The sequence below is a fragment of the Centruroides vittatus genome, unplaced genomic scaffold, assembly GCF_030686945.1.
Source record: "Centruroides vittatus isolate TY-2023 unplaced genomic scaffold, ASM3068694v2 contig_390, whole genome shotgun sequence".
Lineage (NCBI taxonomy): Eukaryota > Metazoa > Arthropoda > Arachnida > Scorpiones > Buthidae > Centruroides > Centruroides vittatus.
The window spans coordinates 999,937-1,019,540 of NW_027122206.1; the positions used below are offsets into that span (position 1 = coordinate 999,937).

General features: G+C 32.0%; 1 protein-coding gene across 3 annotated transcripts in view; it reads left to right on the top strand.

Moving 5' to 3' along the window:
• The first annotated feature begins 5,223 nt into the window (after positions 1–5,223).
• Abi (tyrosine kinase Abl) overlaps positions 5,224–19,604 on the top strand; it is a 29,239-nt gene continuing 14,858 nt past the window's right edge. For all 3 annotated transcript variants that reach the window (XM_067270997.1, XM_067270998.1, XM_067270999.1), the window contains exons 1-2: positions 5,224–5,285; positions 15,284–15,414. In XM_067270997.1, coding sequence (XP_067127098.1) covers positions 15,298–15,414 — 117 coding nt within the window. In that variant the 5' untranslated portion in view covers positions 5,224–5,285; positions 15,284–15,297. The remainder of the gene's footprint in view (positions 5,286–15,283; positions 15,415–19,604) is intronic.

A 19,604-nucleotide genomic window follows, 5' to 3' on the forward strand; every position in this document is an offset into this window, starting at 1 on the left:
AATAACTTTTCGAAAAAAATGCATTTTAAGCAAATATTTTATACTAAACGGGTATTTAATATACGCTGTCTCTTTCTCTCTTAGAGACTGTTTGTACAGACAGTAAAATCTTAGAATTAAGTAATCAAATTTAGAAAATTTTACTATAAATGGCGAGGATTAAACTATCAGTCCACTGATGGAGCGTAAATTCAAAATTACCTTCCACAGGAAATTTCCAGCATTGTCTCATTTCTCACCTAATGAAAGACTTAATTACGGATCAATTGCACATTTAATTTGATTAATGAGTACACGCCACAATACACGTGCCGGTCAAAATTTAGAGAGGAATGACAAAATGAATACTTATAGCATACAGATAAGAAAATGTAAATATCCAGCAACGAGTTGCGTAAATTTCCCATCCAAAAAAGTATAAAATTGAATGTGGCGCAATCTGTTACCATGTTTTACTTTAAAATGTTTATAATATTATTTACTCTAAAATTGCAGAATCTTCATTTGCACGGTAGAGGCGAGTTTCATAAATGAAAATACATTGCAAGTACTAATAACGAGTGAAATCTTTACGAAGTCCGACCCTACTCCAGATATGACATAGGAGTCCCCTACGTCTCCCCATTTCGTGCCCCGTTAGCCACAAAAATAAAACAGCATTAGTTTCCCTCATGCACAAACTTTCCGCAAAATTTCAGAAATTTTCGACAAAAAACAGGAGTTATAAAATTCAAATTAGGCGAACAAAAACGTTCCCCGCCCAACACGCTATTATACTTACATATAAAAAATCACTTCGAATTTTCTTATTCATTTCTCGATGCTTCAAGCACTGCTGAGTTTCTAAATATAAAAACTTTGACGAAGTCATTTTTTGACTCCTCTCCATTCTTCCCATTCTTCTGTATAAATGCGGATAGAGTAAACAATAATATTTTAGTAAAAATAAATATATAAAATTAATTATATTTAAATAAATATCATAAAGAACTATACAAACGCAATAATTAAAAACTGGTTTCGCGAATAAATTAATTATTTATTGTTACGGTATTGTAGATTTTCCAATTCGATAAAAATTTAAGTAACAGGTACCGAAGCGCATCATTAATTCAAAGCAGGTATTTGTAATTTACGTTTGTATCAAGGACGGCGATACGTTAAAATTTTGCTGCTTTTACATGAATAAAATTCTTATTTATTTTTACTCTTATATGAAAACCTGCACTTGCGCTTGACTCGTGCAAGGCAGAGTGTAGTGTAATTTGTAGTGTACGTTGTCGTCGTTATACCGATTTTTGCATTTTTACGCTCTATCTTAGTATTAATCTGTACATATATATTTATATATGTTGCTAGTCTGTAGCTATAAAAACGAAAAAATTAACTGACCGTCATCTTTATACATTATTTATATTGTTTACTTTATAAGTGACGTAACTGGCAATATCAAAAAAAAAACTTTTCCGTGCATTGCAATTAAGTCTGTTACCAATTTCATTAACTTTACCTTATTTATGTCAATGAATTAGTTTTTATTTTTCCGCCCGTTATACAGATGTAAAGTATCGGAACCTCCAGATTGATTCATTTTTGAACCTAGCACGTTGAAATGTGAAGAATTGAATAAACAATAAAGTAAATTTAGGGTTTTCTGTATACATGTATGTATACGGGAGAGACGATTTTCTTCACCCGTTTTTAAGCAAAATAACTTCTATTTCAAGATAATTTCTGATATTTGACAAGGCGGTTTGTATATTAGTGGGATCGATGTCATTAAATCTTAGTAGTTAAAGGTGGAAGAAATGGGGAAATATAGGGAGTCACTTATGATATTTCGAGTGGAGTCGGACATTTTGAAGAAATTTGCTCGTTAGTAACTCTTGCAATTTTTTATAAAACCCGTCCCCATTCTCACAACCTGTTTCTAAACTAAAAGAGGAAGCCACAAATTGAGAATATAAGATGTGGATGTCCTTGGCTATTAAATGTTTAGAAAATTCGCACACGTCCACTCCATTTATCAAGTTGTAACTCTCGTCAGAAAAAAAAAATACAGTATAATAGCAAAAGTTAAATTCTACTCACCTAGAGTAGAGTTAATCTATTTTTATACGTTTTTAAAAAGAAATTATTTTCTATTTAGTTTAATTACTTTTAGTGAGTATTTCCATAAAAATAACCTACTTCAGAAATATTTTTTTAACTTCACGTAATAATACGCTTCTTCACCAACACTCTGACCTTTATTGCCAACACTCGATATCCTCCATACGTCACACCGGTACAAACGTTTCTAGTGTTCAACGCTAATTAAAAACGTAAAGGTTTCACATTGCAAGGACAGTAATCTTTCTTTGTATATCTTCCTCGTAATCTTCGTCCTCGTCTTTAATTTAAAACATACATAAATATATAATAACTTTGACATAAACTTTGCAGCTTTCGAACAGTTTCGGCGGTATACGAGGGGGGAAATGCGCAAAGCCACCATACGAATTCTTTCAGGTAATTGGAGAGTGAAGAAATTGAGTCAGAAAATATTCGGATAGTCGCGCGTAAAACAATAAAGCCTGTCCAACACGAAACCTGTTTAAAACGGAAATATTCTTCGAAACGAGGCGATTTTTGTATTAAAAAGGACCCGTTCGTAACGGAAACCTGCTAAATCGGTAATGTTATTCGGTTTCGAGCCATTCCGGTTTACGTGTGTTTAATTAAAATATTTCACAATAAGAATCCCTTATAGTTACATTTATTTTATCGAAATTTTTGTTTATTAGTTCAAAGAAGGCTCGAATATAAGGGAAGGCTATATATTTCTTAATGTCTTTATTTTTGCTGTTGTTTATTTTCCAGCCTTGTATTGTTGATTTTACTCTCCTAGATTTTAATTATTCTTTCTGGATATATGTTTAGTAGAAATTTAGTCTTTAGTAAAAATAATAACATGTTTTTAATTGCTAAAGTTTTAATAATTGATTGTATTCAACAGTGAACTAGATGTATTTTCGATTGTCATATATATGTTATTCCGGGATGTAATGGCATGTCTTTAATTATCATAACAGAATACTATGTTATAAGGAATTTATATTTATGTTTTATTATGTAGCCGACCGAGAAGGGGCTAAGGCTCGAAAAGCGTCTCGGCAAATAAAGTTCTGGAATAAACAGTTGATGATGAAAATTGCCAAGTGTCTACGAATACACCCAGTCGTGATATTGAAGTATACATTTATATTTTTCACTAAACTATCTTCATGCAAAAATTATAAATTTAGAAATTCCCGAAATGATTCAACTCCAAGCATTGCCAGAGAACATCTTGTAGAAATATTAAATTGATTCATAATCTTCTGCAACTGTAGCGCTTCCGTTTAATTCGATTAGTTCAGAATCAGTTCTGTCCACTTCTTCAACTCCATCTTTTTCATAAAATTTGACCAACCTGGAAGCGATAAACAATGCTTATCGACATTTATCAAAATTTGTATTTTCTTAATGATAATGCCACTTACAATTTCGTTCAATGCAATTTTTTTGTCGAAAATTCTGTAGTTTACAAGAAATTTCGGAAATAAACTGTCTTCAATTTTTTGTATTAACACTTCATCTTTTCGTGTTTCCGGCATTTGTCACATATTGCGTGAATTAATATGGTGAAGTAAGCAACGGATACAATTACAGGAGACACAGTTGAAGAGTACAAATACGAGGAAAAATACAATTTAGAAGACATATTTGAGCACGGACAAATTCGGGAAAGTCCAAATTCGAGGATAGCGAAGTCTCTGTGCGTCTCCGCTACTACGGGAGTGCGTTTTTGTTTGTAGGCATTTAGGAGCCATGCCTTAGAAACCATGAAAGAAACAAAGATGGCGGCGCCCGTATTATCGATAGTATCGTAATAGAAGAATGTATGATTTTAAAATATACGTTTTTAAATACAAAAGAATGGTCTCAATTTTAAAATTTAACCATAAAATCTTGCCGATAGAGTATTCAACATAGTTACGAAAAAGAAATTAGAATGCCGGTTACCATTCGAAAATATTCCAGTACACACTTATACCACCGCGTGCGCTAACTTGTGCTTTCACAACTTCTAAATTTTCATTTATAAAACCACATAATGGACCCTTAAACGAAACCATTTCAGCCATGTTGCTTTCCACCGTAAACTACTGCTACAAGCGGACGTTTTTGTCTTCCGACGCACTCCCACCGAATTTTAGAAACGCGTTTCACAGGAATTTTTAAACGGATGCCGCTAACGCTATTACGCGGAGGAATAAAAGAATGCACCCCTCGAATATTTTTCGAACGGTAGAATACAATTGCTAATGGAGTCATCCGATCTTCTAAAGTTTAGCGGATCTGATTACTCCATACCTTCTATTAACAAAATTTCTCGACTCGAAATAAAATAAAGAAAAACTAAATTTTTAAAGAAGTTGCGAGAATTTTCGGGATAAGAAGAATTTCTTGGGAAATTTAAATGGTTATAAAACATCCAATTTCGGGATCCCGACCGGATGTTCGCAGCTAGGATAGAAAAACCCGAGCTGCGACCATCCAATCATTTTTATTTTCTAGTACGAAAGCATATAAACTCTCGCTTCTAAAGAACCGAGTTCATAAGACTTAGGCCCACCCGTGGCAAAGCGGTTCCGTTCCTCGAGCACTGGGAGTTCGGTCTTGAGTTCGCGCCTGGTCAATTCTGGTTGTCCACGTGGAGTTTTCCGGGTTTTATCCGCGTCTGTATTGCCTGAATAGGTGCCAGTTACCATTAAAAGGCCCTCCCGGAAGGCATCCCAACTGTTGCCTTGCTATAACTTGATAAAACAAACAAATATCTTAAGACTTAGTTCTTGCGTTTTTTCCTTTATTCGCTTCTTAAATAATTTTCATGATACGTTCATCTCAGTTTTACCCCACGCTTCCAATTTTATTAAAAGTAAGACATTGTAACAAACAATTCTGAAATCACCAAATAATCTTCGGATCGGAGACACTTCTAGCGTCTGATTACGAAACAAAGGCAAATATTCTGAATTATAACTGAAAATAAAATTTTTCTAGCTAAAAATTCTGCGTGGAAATAAGTTTTAATAATAATTAATACTGATAAAATAGTAAGAGAAACGGAAATAAATTACGCAATTAAAATTTAACGAAAACTGTGTGGCAACACGTTTTCTTCTTCCGCCATCTTGGACGCGTGGAGGATAACAGTTATTCCAAGGAAGATGAAGTGCTAAGTGCCAAATATCGAAAACGTGAGTATAAATTATCCGAAAAATAACCAGAATGTTTATGAAATGAAACGTAAGTCACGTAATCGGAGCAATAATTAAATAAACGTGTGGTTAGTGAAAGTGGTTTCGTCTCGTACGACTTGGCGTTTTTCAGTTTACAGTTTCTACAGGTCGTTTATGAACGGGAGAAACAATCATTTGTGTATAAGATATTTCCGAATTCATCCGTAAGATGTTTTGATGATTTGTTCTTTCTAAATGGAAAAACTGGTGTTAGGGTGTGGCCATTTTGCATTATTTCCTTCGATTTGTGACACGATGCGTGATTCTTCGTCTTAAGAATGAGAAATTTATTCTTAATTACGAGTAAGCTTAGATTTGTGTGTTGCGAAAATCAATAATCTATTCCGTATGCTCTTTGATGACGTAAGTTTGGTCCTTTACCGACGACTCCGTGCTCCGGATGTCGATCGTGTTCGCTTACGTCTTTCTGACGTAATTATGTCTAACGTAATGACGCTCGGACTTTGTTATGCTAATTTAAGGACCGCGTAAATGCTAGACGGTCTCCGTGCTTTTACGTTATCGCTGCCGTCTTAACGTCTCCGTTAAATCTTCTGTCGTTATCGTAGATTGGTCCGGGACAAATTGCACCTAGAATATCAAAAATATAAATAGTTCTGCAAATTGACACTTTATACCCCGTAAATCGTTACCTACTGTTGTGATTAATTTGTGATATTGTTATTGTTTTATTGGTATATATGTTTTTATTCACTTTTTTGTGTATAGTTGTATGTATTTTAAATGGGTTCGTTTCTTCTTTCTTGTGTCGAGGTGGCGGTTATCGTTCTAGTGACGTCACCTGCAAATAATATGTAAATATTTTAAAAATATAATTTTGACTTGTAATTATAAAAAGAATATACTATGGAATAATGATTTATATATTTCAATGAAGTATAATAAAGTATGTGGGATTGTCTTTCCGCACGTATAGACGTAACAGATTTATGCAATCTTCAACTTAGTAGAAAGTGGGAGCGAAGAGCTTGTACGGGGCCCGAGAGTGGATAGAATGGACTCTTTTTGTCACTTTTTAATTTATTTATTGTGAAAAAATGCTTTTATGTAGAATATTTATCAATAAAAACAGACTTAGAGATTTGTTTTTGTTAGTAAATATAATGTTAACTTATAGAGATAGGAACGACTACGGGGGCTCTATATTATATTCTTAGGTTCAAGAAAAATCCCCGGCTCCCTTTGCTGTTGATGGACTTGGGTTTTTTTGTAGGATTATTGAATGAAATTTGCCAGATGGCAAGTAATGCATTCTAACAAAAATAAATAGACTTATCTATCTGTGAAAAATATCTAATTATTTCTATTTGGTCATTTGAAATTAATTGTGGATGTTGTAAGGACCACCATTTCCCCCCTCCAAAAATACCTCGATGTTAGCATTTGTGAACTACTATTTACGACATTTGTAATATAATAATTTTTGCTTAATCACTTATTTTTACTTTTTTTTGCTAATTATGTATTCGTGTGAACTTTGTTAAAACTTTAACTGTATCTTAAACAACAACCGAAGTTGTAAGAGGAAATTCGCCTATTTTGCCGATCTAGGGACTCCCCCTTTTCCAAATTTTTAATATCAACTTAAAATGATTGAAATAAACAAATTAGAATAAAACGGTTTATTATTCAAATCTCACAACATGCCAAGGAAAAGAGGACGAAGCAATCAAGTAATTATACTAATTTATAAAGGATCATAAACATAAAAATGGGAAACGTCGTTCCCCCTTTCGGATTTCTATAATGTTTACACATCAAATGAAGAACTTACTCAAAGCAATCAATGAATAATGATGAGAACTGCCACAACACAAGATGAGTCACACCAAAGCAAGGATGACTCTGCAAAAGTTAGATGTCATTACCAAATAAACAAACAAAAAAAAAAAAAAACAATCATCTCAGCTACGATGATGACACCACCCATAAATCATCACTGGATGACTAACCTTCTCAGGCTGGAAGTATTTAAAAGGAGAGCTCCAACCCGACAAAAATTATTCTCATACTCAGAGAGAAATATACTCAAGACAGGCAGTAAGTGAGAGCAAACTCAGGACAACAGACGAGAGAGTAGACCAGAGACAGACAGACAGACAGACACAGGACCTAAGCAGCCAGAGAGTGCAGTCCAGTCCAGTCCAGACAGTACCAGAACAGTACAAGCAAGAAAGAGAGAGTGAAACAGGATCAAGAGACTGACTGACTGTCTGAACAGACGAGAGAAAACATCTTGTTTACCTGGTATGTTGTGAGTTGCATAGTTCGAATACCCCCGTTAGGTACCTCCTCATTGTATAGGTAAAGATAGGCAAATTTCCAAAAATCGGATTTGATAAGTTTGTTCTGAACTTTCATGTTTTTTGCTAATAAATTCCCTTTAATTGATTATATCTGACTCTGTATCTTTCTCCTGAGAAGCTCATTCCTGGACTTCGGAGTGACTCTTACCCTTGCACCTTAGTCATTTACTTCATTTCAATTGGTGGTGTGTCCAGTAAAACACACCTGGTGGCAGGACTCTACCCAAAACGTGCGTAATATAAATCTTAACGGCCCCGAACCCCAAACTGGTGGCAGGGGCGGGATGGTTTGAATACTCCCCCCCGTTTGGAACCCCACAATGTGTATATACTCCATTGGATTGTCTGAATTGCCATTTGATTTTCGTCTTAATTTTTCTCTTAGGTCTTTAACTTCCAGGGATTCCTTCGCCAACCATCTCATACTTTGCCTGTTGGCGAGCTTTGTATTGACAAAACGTTTAATTCTGGAATGCATCTTATCCACCCAGTTCTCTTCTACCTCCGAGCATTGTGTTATGGTAAAGTATTCACTTTAGGTGCTTCTCATATGTCTCACGCTTCATCATAACCATGAAGTCAGAGCTGACAAGGCCAAACTCATGGTTATGATGAAGCGTGAGACATATGAGAAGCACCTAAGTGAGTACTGTATTATAACATAATGCTCGATGGTTGAAGGGAACTGGGTGGATAAGATGCATTCCAGAATTAAACATTTTGCCAATACAAAGCTCGCCAACAGGCTAGGTATGAGATGGTTGGCAAAGGAATGCCATTTGATTACCTGACCTACAGCACCTAGTCAGGTTTTAAATTATTATTTATTAATAGCCTAATAAGTAAATATTACTAGTTGGACTAATTGTTTGTTTATTATATACATTTTCAAATATAAAAGAATGTTTAGTTACAGGAAAATGTGAAGATTTTTCCAATTGATCTTTTATTTTAACTAATGCAATTCTGAACTTTAGAAAAGTGTTTGTTCGCACAAATAAAAATCGCACATAAAAAGAGCGCATAAAAACAGGTTTGACTGTACTTTGTTTTTTAAATACATTATTTATATTTATTAGTATAAAAGTCAAAATTAACATATGGAAACATTAAAATTATGCTTTAATTTCATCTTACGAAACAAGGTTGTGTTTATGTAGAAAAGTAGTTTAGTGTCCTTGAAAACAGTTTCAGGTGTTTCTAGAATTACTTGTCTTTTTAAAATCATGTACATTTACTGTTTGGACTTTTTAATTTCTAGTTATTAACTTTTGAACAATAATTCTTTCTAAAAATGGTATGTAACTTCATTATGTTACATCACTTTACTAAACAATCGTTATTATGTACAGTGAAACCTGTTTTTATGCGGGGGATAGGGACTGCATTAAAAAAAACGCATGAAAAAAAATCTCACGAAACTTCACGAATGGCTGTAAATAATAGTTTTCGCAACACAATTAAAAAAATATTTTTTTATGCGGTCAACAGGGACCGCATAAAAAAGTCTCACATAGAAAATAACTCAAAACCGTACGAAATAGAATTTATTGACAACAGATGTCAGCACTTGACTGCATCGTCTGGTCTATCGTCTGTTTTACATATTTTTGTCCAGGTGGTGTTTTGTTGACTTAAAAAGTAAATTATTTCATTTTTTGCATATTCATGCAATAATATTACTATAATAAGTGCATTTATGCTATAATAAGTTTATTTAGCTATAATAAGTCAACGTAAGACATGACGAATCGCACGAGACTAGTCGCCAACTATACCGCACAAATTAAAAATTCGCATTAAAAAAATCGCACAAATAAAAATCTCACATAAAAAGAGCGCATAAAAACAGGTTTGACTGTATATTATAAAGGTAAATTAATCCATTATTTATTATTAAAATCGTCCACTTAAATAAATAACAATTTGAACATTTTCAACATTCTTAAAAATATGGTATACTTGCACAATGAAGTGCTTAATCAACACCGGGCGAGTTTTCCATTTTTATTTAGTGCCACTTCATCGTGCCAATATACCAAATATAAATAACAATGTGGTTTCGATTGTACCAAAAAATTTTTAAAAATGTTGAAAATGCTAGCTTTGAAACAAGAATGATATATTAAAGAATACAAAGTCTAATTGAATTAATCCAAAACAGTTGATTGGAATTTCCATTTACAACCCATTAAGAATTAAGGTAAAATAGATAAAACTACATACATGATTTGCTCCATTTATTTTATTTAAGATTAACCAGAAATCTGGAGGATGTAATTTAGGTGTGTTTATAGGCTTTAACTGTCTTATGTATAGGATTTCCCATCAAAGAAATCTGTTTAGGATCAGATAATCTCTTAAGTAGAGTGACATTGTTTCAATGTGGGGGATACTCTTCTAATATCTATTTGGTAATTCTTTGTAGACGGACTTCACATAGCCACTTTTTTGTCTCAAAGCTATTGTGATGTAGTGACAAATAAAACTTTGGGTTGGATGGGAGATTGGAAAAGTATAAACTCCAGAATGTCCTTACAGTTTACAAGTTGTCCTATCTGTAACTACTAATCTTAAAGTGGAGGAAGGGCAAACCTTCTATTTAAGAATAAGAATATTTGCTAAAATTAGTAGCAAATATCCATTCTTCCTAAAGAATGCAATGAGTTTTAAAGTAACTTGTAATATATAAGGGATGGAACATTCATGAAAATTCTAGGATAATCTGTTGTATAGAGTATTACAAGGGAACAAAGATCTAATAACCTTACTATACCTGTACTTAAAGTTAGACTGGATAACCTGATTCTATCACTTCTACTGGATAACAAACTATACAGTAGATGGGTACCTAAACTTCAGGCTCTATTCATTTTATTTATTTTATCTTAATTCTTAGTCTTTTCGAAATAGAAATTCTAAATGAGTGTTTTCAGTTAATTTTATTTAACATGCAAGAGCCTTGTGCATTTTAATACATCATACACGTTCCAAAAATAACTTTGCAAAGATTGACACTTTTGAACATGTGGAAAGTGTTTAAATCATAATTATTTATTTATTAAAGTGGATGATTTTAATATTAAATACCCTATTGTTGTTAATTTCATTTTTATTATTATGTCACGTTAAATGTCAAAATAATGTGCGTGTAATGTAAAATGTTAATGATTCAATATTCTTTTAATAAATAAATATTATTTATTTATATTTGTTCTATGTTTACTTTCATTTTTGATAAATTACATCTCTACAACATTTAATTAGTTGTTAATGAGTAATATGTATATCTAAGAATCAGTTTCCTGATAGTTATTTTACATTTTCAGATTGCATTTGAAATAAATTTTAATTATCTTAAGTATTACTAAGCGTTTAATTTTGACGATAATGTATTGATAACAGCTAAAATGAGGACAGCGATCGACGTAGATAAAAGAAAATTATTAATAATAAAAAAGAAGGCAAAGCACTTGAACTGTAAGCTCGAGTTAAGATGCAGGATCATTAACGAAGAAATTTTTCTTGTGTTTTTTATTTATAAACATCCACCAGAATTATTAATTCCTTGAAAGTAAGAAATTAAAAAATCTTAATACCAGCTCAGAAGTATTTGTATTCGTTAGTGTTTAACCAAATATTCGGCATTACTTGGTATTTGAGTATATTCGGCAACAATTTGATATTTGGAATAAATAATTACTCAAAGCCAAACTATTCAGCTAAATATCATCATTTCGGTTGTGAGAGAGGTAGAGAAAGAAGGAAAGAAAAAAATAGACAAATATAGTGAAAAGAACATTTAAAAAATCATCATTTATTTTTTCTGAAACAAATATAACTTTAGTAAACGATATTGAGCATATATTATTTATTAATAATCACAGTTCAAGAATGATAAATTATAAGATTGGAACAGTAATGCTTCTGCATTCCTAGGAAATGAGTAATTTTGTTAGTCATAAATACTGTCATCATCTCCAAATGTATCATATATTCAGTAAATACACTACTTTGTGGGACCAATAATGTCATATCTCAATGACAAGATTTAATATTTTATTTTCCATCACATAATGAGTATATTATTAAATATAAGATGCTGTTTTCATCTTACTCTAAGTCTATGATTTGCAAAGTGTATGCTAATGCCCATTTAGGAGAAGAGGAAGACACAAGGGGACGTTAGAAACACTTAAAGACATAATATAAATTCATTTTTAAAACAAAAATTTACTATTGATGTTCAAATAGATAAATTGTTAAGTTAGTTTGTAAGAGATACGACTAGATTGCATAAAGTGCTTCTCTTTGTAAGCATAATGAAAAAATCAAGTTTTCACTCATACAAATTGAGTGAACTAAACTAGATATTGGGTCTAACTATAAGCGATATTGAGCAGTTCAGTATGAAATTATTAGAGAAATTTGTAGTTGTTCTTAAAACTGTCACTAGCTCTAATCTCAGTGATAAGTGGGTTGTATAGCTGATTAATTGGGCTATATAGCCGGATTAATTATGTCAATTGTATGGTTTAGTATCGATGCATTGGGCTTTTAGGTGTTTATTATATACATAGAAATAGATGGAATAAGATGGCTTTTTTTAATTAAATAAAGTAGTTTAATAAATTAATTTACTTTTAAACAAATTTAATTAATTTGTTTAAAGGTAGGCAGTTATGCCACTATCTTGTTTTAATTTTTAATTTACAATTTTTTGGAAGAAAATTGGCCCAAAACAGGGAGCATATTTGCATGGGGCTCTTGCTTACCATGCAAATGTGTTGCCTTTACACTGCCCAGTTCTCCATCCACTCCAGTTACCATGCCCAGTTTACTTCCAGAACTATTAATTTGGGTATGATAATACTGATTATTCGTGGCACTGACTGGGGAAGAATTCAGTGCCTATAGCCTGTAACTCCATACGTGACATTCAACCAACTAATGCTTTTACTTTGGCAACTCATCTTCCAGAAAATTCTAAATTAAAAATTAATGTTAAACCTCTACCTCTGGAAAAATTAGTTTTTAATCATTAATTTAGCCATATAATAGCCTAATAATTTGGCACTTCAGTTGGTTTAACTAATAAAATGGATTTTATGTGATGATGATGATGATATTTATATTATTTATAGGGAATTAAAGAAAAGAATCTATATCCATATGTAAGGCATGGCAATCTATATTAGATAACACCTTAAAAAATAGCAGCAAGCAATAATACATGCAATATTAGAAATTTACATCTTGCCAAATAATTTAATTTTTTAGTTTTTCAGTTTTATTATATATTTGAGGCATGTTAATATTTCTATTTGTAATTATTCAATTAATTTGTTAAAACTATATTAATCTCTATGTAAAAATAGTATATTTTAATTTGGAGACAATTGCGTCAAAGAAAAATGGCACTATTCCAAACTTCAAACCTGTCGTAGACGTTCGATATAGAATTCTGCTTAACCTGAGGCAGGCCATTGAAGGTAGCCAAAAACGTTCATTTTTAATCAGCAAATGCTGGAAAGTGAGAGGAAGGTGTAAATTTTAGTAATTAGAAGATAGTTCCAGCTTTAAATTAATAAATTTATAAGGAAATATAAACATCATTTGCATAAAAATTATAAAAAGATGACATATTTTTTTTTTCAAGCTTTTCTTTCAATCAATTTAATAACTTGAGTATGATTTACAGGTAGATAGGTAAACTTGTTGTTTTGCGCTAGTAATGTCAGTGGTTTTATTTAGTCTTAGGTCAGCTTTGTTTTAATTTCTAATTAAAAAGTATTAAAAAAAAATAGTCATTAATCTATATATACTGCCAAATTGTTCCAGTCATTACAGTTACATGTGATTAACGACCCATTAGTTGCCAAGGATCCTTAATTACATAATTGAGATACATTACTATAAATTGTATAATGCCTACATTCATTCTAATTAAAAACTGCTTAGCTTTTATTAGGAAACAAGCTTTATTATGAACTAGCCGTATGTGCCTGGTGTTGCTTGGGCTTTTGAGTGAATGGGAGATTGGTGAGGTTAGGTGGGGGAAGGATGATGAAAACAGTGGTCTTATGAGTTAGTATACGAATAACACTGTTTTCTTTTTGCGAATTTTTTCACACATCCTAATGTTTGATTTTTATTTTGACATTGATTGATTTGACAATGGAATAATGAATGAAAAATCTAATAAATTAGATTTTTTTTAACTTGGTTGCAATTTGTCAAACCAAGGGCACTAACAAGTTGCGAATTTGTTCAAATGAGGCAAATCAATGCTTGCTGCAGTTTTGAGAGAAAATGTCGGCAGTAGTCGTATATCATAAATATTAAATAGTGATGCAACAAATATTCGGTTACTATTCGGTGTTCGGCCTATTTTTCGCTATTCGGTCGAATACCGAATATTTAAAAACAGAAGTAAGAAATAACAAAAACACAGTAAATTAATCATTTTGGTATTTAGATTTAATGTTATCGGGTTAGCGTTGTTTGTTTATGTTTATTTATAACTTATAACCTGCACAAAATAAAAAAACAAAATAATAATACTCACATCTATTCAGAATTTATAATTACAAAGATGAACACGCGTACACACCTATTTGTTCGAGAATTGTCGCACATCTGACCCTGCCTATCCTTCTTTTTAAGCGCTCGTCTTTGCTCTTCCCTTTCTCTTTCCTCTATCGCTCTGGTTCACTATGCCTATGCATACATTATAATTTGCACGCACAATACTTTTGATTCATCACTTTTCTGTCGTAGATTTCCCATTTTACAATTACGTGAGTTATAGCTTGGTGATAACGGAGAAAAGAGACAGATAGGACGAGGATATAAGTCACAGTTATGATTTCACAGATTCGAGACAGCTTGGTAGCCTGATTGGCCCCGGGCTTTCGCTTGTGCATTCGAAGTGACTTTTATTACAAGCACGTAGCTTTCCGAAGTCCACGAGAACAATTATTTGGCCTTGACGGCCGCGAATTTCGCGCCAATAAGCTGCCTCAAGTTGTTTGATTATGTTATCAACTCAGTTTTATATTTATTTTCACATTTTCATATTGCGGTCCTTCTCTGTTCTTTTTCCGTTATTTACACGGAAAAAGAAGGTCATTTCATTGTTATCTACATTTGATATCATCACTTATCACCGTGACGCTCTTGTCTGTATGCTACAACTGTCAAGAATTAAAGCAATTGGCGAAGCATAGTGACAGCGGGCCAATAGAGACCAGAGTTCTTGCCATAATGCAGTTTGCGTGCCAATTTTCGTACGTGCGTTAATCACGCCGAATAGTTTGTCCGAGTATTCGGATATTCGGCTACACTCTTGGCCGAATATTTGGTATTTGGCTACGCTCGTGGCCGAATATACTATTTGTTGCAACACTAATATTAAACAGTAAATATTTATTGTTATTGAGAGTTTTATTAAAAACGTTAGTTTTCAATAAAACTCTCTCAGCAACAAGAAAGGAGTGTTGTGATAAGAACATAAATATATCTTAGCAGTAAGAAATATATTAATAATTTAAAGATATATTTTACTTAATAATAATAAAGTAGTTTATATTGTATTAGAAATTATTTTAAGAATTTTTACTTTGTTAGAGATAAAAATCACCATGGCTGATCTCGTGTCTTTAATGGAAAATGAAATTCCGGAAGGTCTTCAGAGTTTGCAAGACAGTCATACAAATTTAGAAAAAGTAGCTGAGTATTGTGAAGCTAATTATTATCAGGTAAAGTATCATTAGATTTATAAATTTAAATTCTCATAACATGGGTTTTGACTTCATTATATGAATGTCTTATGATGATGATAATAGTAAGTGCAAGTTATGACAGCAGCATTCTTTTAAGTTTAAGACTGGATACTACTTCAAAACAATACTTTTTATTTCTTAGCAAAGAAAGACATTAAATAGGTCAAAGTGTTTATTTAATTAAACAAGTCACCTTCAGGTAACATAAAAAAACTAATATAGAATACTAAAATTATATATTTTAATGTGAAATAACTTTTGAAAATTTAGAAGTAACTAGAATAAATTAATTTACAGTTTTTTTAAACTGTAAGATTAAAAAAAAAGTAATGTATATGGTTAGAAATTTAGAGTACCTTCTAGTTGTCTAGCAGACAACCAGCTCTAGATTTCTGGTTGTCCCATAATTAAACTAATTGTTCGAGCTGCAGGTCATATATATATACAGGCATACTTCAAGTTACGTTGTTTTGAGTTACGTCGTTCTCGATTATATGTCGTTTGTCAAAAAAGTATATGGAAAAATGAAAATCAACTGTAAGTCATTTTATTCGACTTTACATCCGTCCGCCACAAATATTGAAGTTGTAATATCACTAGAAAAGTGTTAAAAGCACATAAAATCATATTAAAATATGTACATTTACAGTAAATGTTAATATAATCGTCATAAATCCTAGAGAACGAAACACGAAAACATCTGTGTTTCTGTGTTGTCGTCTTATTTATCAGTCTTTAACTGCTCGTTATTGGCGTTTTCCATTGTAGTTTCGACTTACGTCGTAACTACAAGTAAATTTGACTTACGTCGCCTCTCTTGGAACCATTTACCGACATAAGGCGAGGTATACTTGTATATATATTATAAACTAGTTAGTAATTTAACAAAACTACTGTATTTAAAAGATAAAACTATTTTATTGCTTGCACATTATACAGCCATTTATTACATCTACACACAAATAGAAATAAACAAAGAAGGAATCATTAATTATGTGATAAAATGTTTACTAATTGAATGTTTACAGTTCTTTTCATTTACCTTTATCGGGAAATATCATATTTACTCGCATATAAGACGAGGTTTTTATACATTTTCCACTGCTTCAAAAATCTAGGTTGTACTACACACGTGAGCGAAGGATTTTTTGCATTTTTGCAACAATTTTTGTAAACCCTGAATTTCCACTTTTTATAAGATGCTTATCCTCTGGTGTTTCAAAACAAAAGTATTTTATCTGGGTCATTTGAATCATTCTTGTGTATTGTTAAGAGTAACGATGACTAGCCAATAGGAAAAGCGAAGCTTTTAAACTGAATTGAATACAGAAATTCCAAAATCACACAGGTGCCCAATATCAGTTTTAATTCATTCCCACATGAAAAGAGATGATTATTCAAAAATCAGAATTTGGAGAAATTTGTAAGTGTAATTGATGGAGAGTGGATTCAACTGTTAAGAATTAGTAAAGAAGGTTCCCTATTGTCCAGCTTTACATGAACAAATTATGTTGTTGATTTTACAAGATTTTTCCTTAAAGTTGAAAATCCCAGTAATTTTTGTGGGACAATGTGTGCATTTACGTGTATTTGATATTTTATTTCTGATTAAATGAAATAAAATTAGAATTGTATTAACGAATTTAATTTTCTTTATTTTGATCTTTAGTCACACATCATCCTATATACAAGATTGTCTTATATGTGAGTAAATATGGTGTATACATTATATAATTATCAAGATTTATATACAGTGGAACCTTGCCTAGCGAGCACCTCGCATAATGAGTAATTTGCATAACAAGCAAAACAAATTGTAAAATATATGATTTGCTTAAAAGTGACGTTTCGCATAACGAGTGACCAAGAGAGGGGACGTCTTGGATTATGTGCATGCTCCATCAGTCTGTGTTTAGCACTCGTTCTGCTAGCATCTTAGTGTCACTCGTGATCACACATTTTTCTAAACTCGTGTTCATGCCTATTACGTATAAACATCAACAACTATAGCTTGTTATATAATAAACACGCCAAACAATATGCCAAATTCTTAGGTTATGTAAAGGCTACGATTAAATAGAAATTTATTACCAATTTAAAATTAAATTTTAGAAATGTCTAATTTAAAAATTAATTATTTGTAATTATTAAATTTCATACAAGATGGGAACATAACTGCCTACTTCAAGTCAAATTAATTAATTTCTAATATTTAATTATAGCCTTTACATAGCCGAGGATATTGACATATCGTTTGGTGTGTTTATCAGATATATTATCTGTGATTTTTTTTTTTTTTCTGCAAATTGAATTTGCATTCAAGGTTGGTTCATTCTGTGCTAGAAGAAAAGATGGTGATTCATGCTCCTTAACATATTGTACAATATTGTATATTGTATAATTTTCTTTGAATAAACGTTATACATAAAATTTTTGAGTATTTTTTTGGCACAGAATGGATTATCTTATTTTACGTTAAATTATATCGGAAAAATTGTTTCGCTTAACTAGCGTTTTGCATTACGAGTAAGATTCCGAAACGAATTATGCTTGTTAAGCGAGGTTCCACTGTAATTGTTAAATTATTTAAATCTTGTTGATAAGATGTATATTGTTTATGTATAAAACAATACACATTTTATATTTTGAATTTGTCACATGTCTTACAATATTACATGCAATATGTAAAAATAACCGACAAGCACATTTTTTAAAATTTTGTATTTATTTAAAACTGAAATTTTGTAAAAATCAGACTTTTCTTTCATGTAGTTAGAGCATTGAGAAATTGCATTTGGTCACTACTACAGTAAATGTACCCATTTTAGGAGAAATAGTTTGACATTAGAGTTGCCATTCAGCCAGCTCGATGCTGGCTGGATTACAACCCTAATGAGCACTTTTGAAATCCTTGATTATCAAATAATGATTGGTTAGTCACAGCTTTTTGCAGAGATATCTGTTTTTCTAATATTTCATCATTATATTTAGACATTCACTACTATCATTATAATTATCATCATTATTGTGGTTATTCTATTAGAACGGTATTTTCGCTAAACAAATTATCAGAACTGTAATCTCCGCCATGAAATATCATATTCGATGTCTGTTATGTCCTTTACAATTTTTTGATCATTGTTGATGTGTTTTCTAGCTCCTCATTGGTTTCAATCAATGAAAGAATACTATTAGGAACATCAGAACTTCATAAACTAGTTTTAGGCTCGCTACCAAATAAGGCTTGGTAAGGTAATTTGCCAATGACTCGACGATACAATGCATTTTTTGATACTGCAAAAAATAGCATCCGAGATTCGAGCGTATTTTTGACTTCTTGGTTACTGCGTTCTATATTTCCTTGTGTTTGTGGATGTGGAGGGCTACCGTTCAAAATTACATTCTGCCCACATATTCACAAATTTTTATAGTGAACTCCTTGTCATTGTCACTCTGTCAGATATGTGGAGCTCCAAATTGTAAAAAAAAAATTAACAGTTCTATGGCTAATTCAGACGTCCACTTTAATTGAAGCAGTCTAAGGTGTATTTAATACCATTATCTTGATTGGTCATAAAATCTTTAGAAACTATTGGTTGTGTCACAATATTTTTCTTGGGTATATTACATTTGGTTTTGAAGATACAACATAATGCTGTAAAGTACTAAATTATCACCGAATAACGAAATCACTATGTTTAAGACCCAACGGGTACTTTATGTGGGTTCGCGAAAGATGAAGCCAGGCCTGGACTTCACGGATACGGAACTTATATCTAAAATTTATTAGTCAAACAAAGTAAAATAAAGTCAAGTTTTAATCTGAACAAATACTACACAACTAATTAAAGTCCAAAACAAAATTATTCTATAAAGGACATGCCATTGAACCGACAACCAAAAGAAAACTTATCAATTATTACTTAGAACTAATTCCCTGAGATTTCCGACAACAAAAGATCAAAATTTAAACTATTTACAACGCAAAACTAGAATCTAAATCTATCCGTCACCTCCACTATCCGAATCCTTTCTTCAATTTCTTCTATTCGAAACTTTCTTATCCTTTCCGATCTGGAATCAGCTGTTCGATCCTCTCTCGATAGTACACCTCTCGTAGTCAGGGAAAGCTCACCTCGCTCTGTTGCCGGAATTCGCTGGGTTTA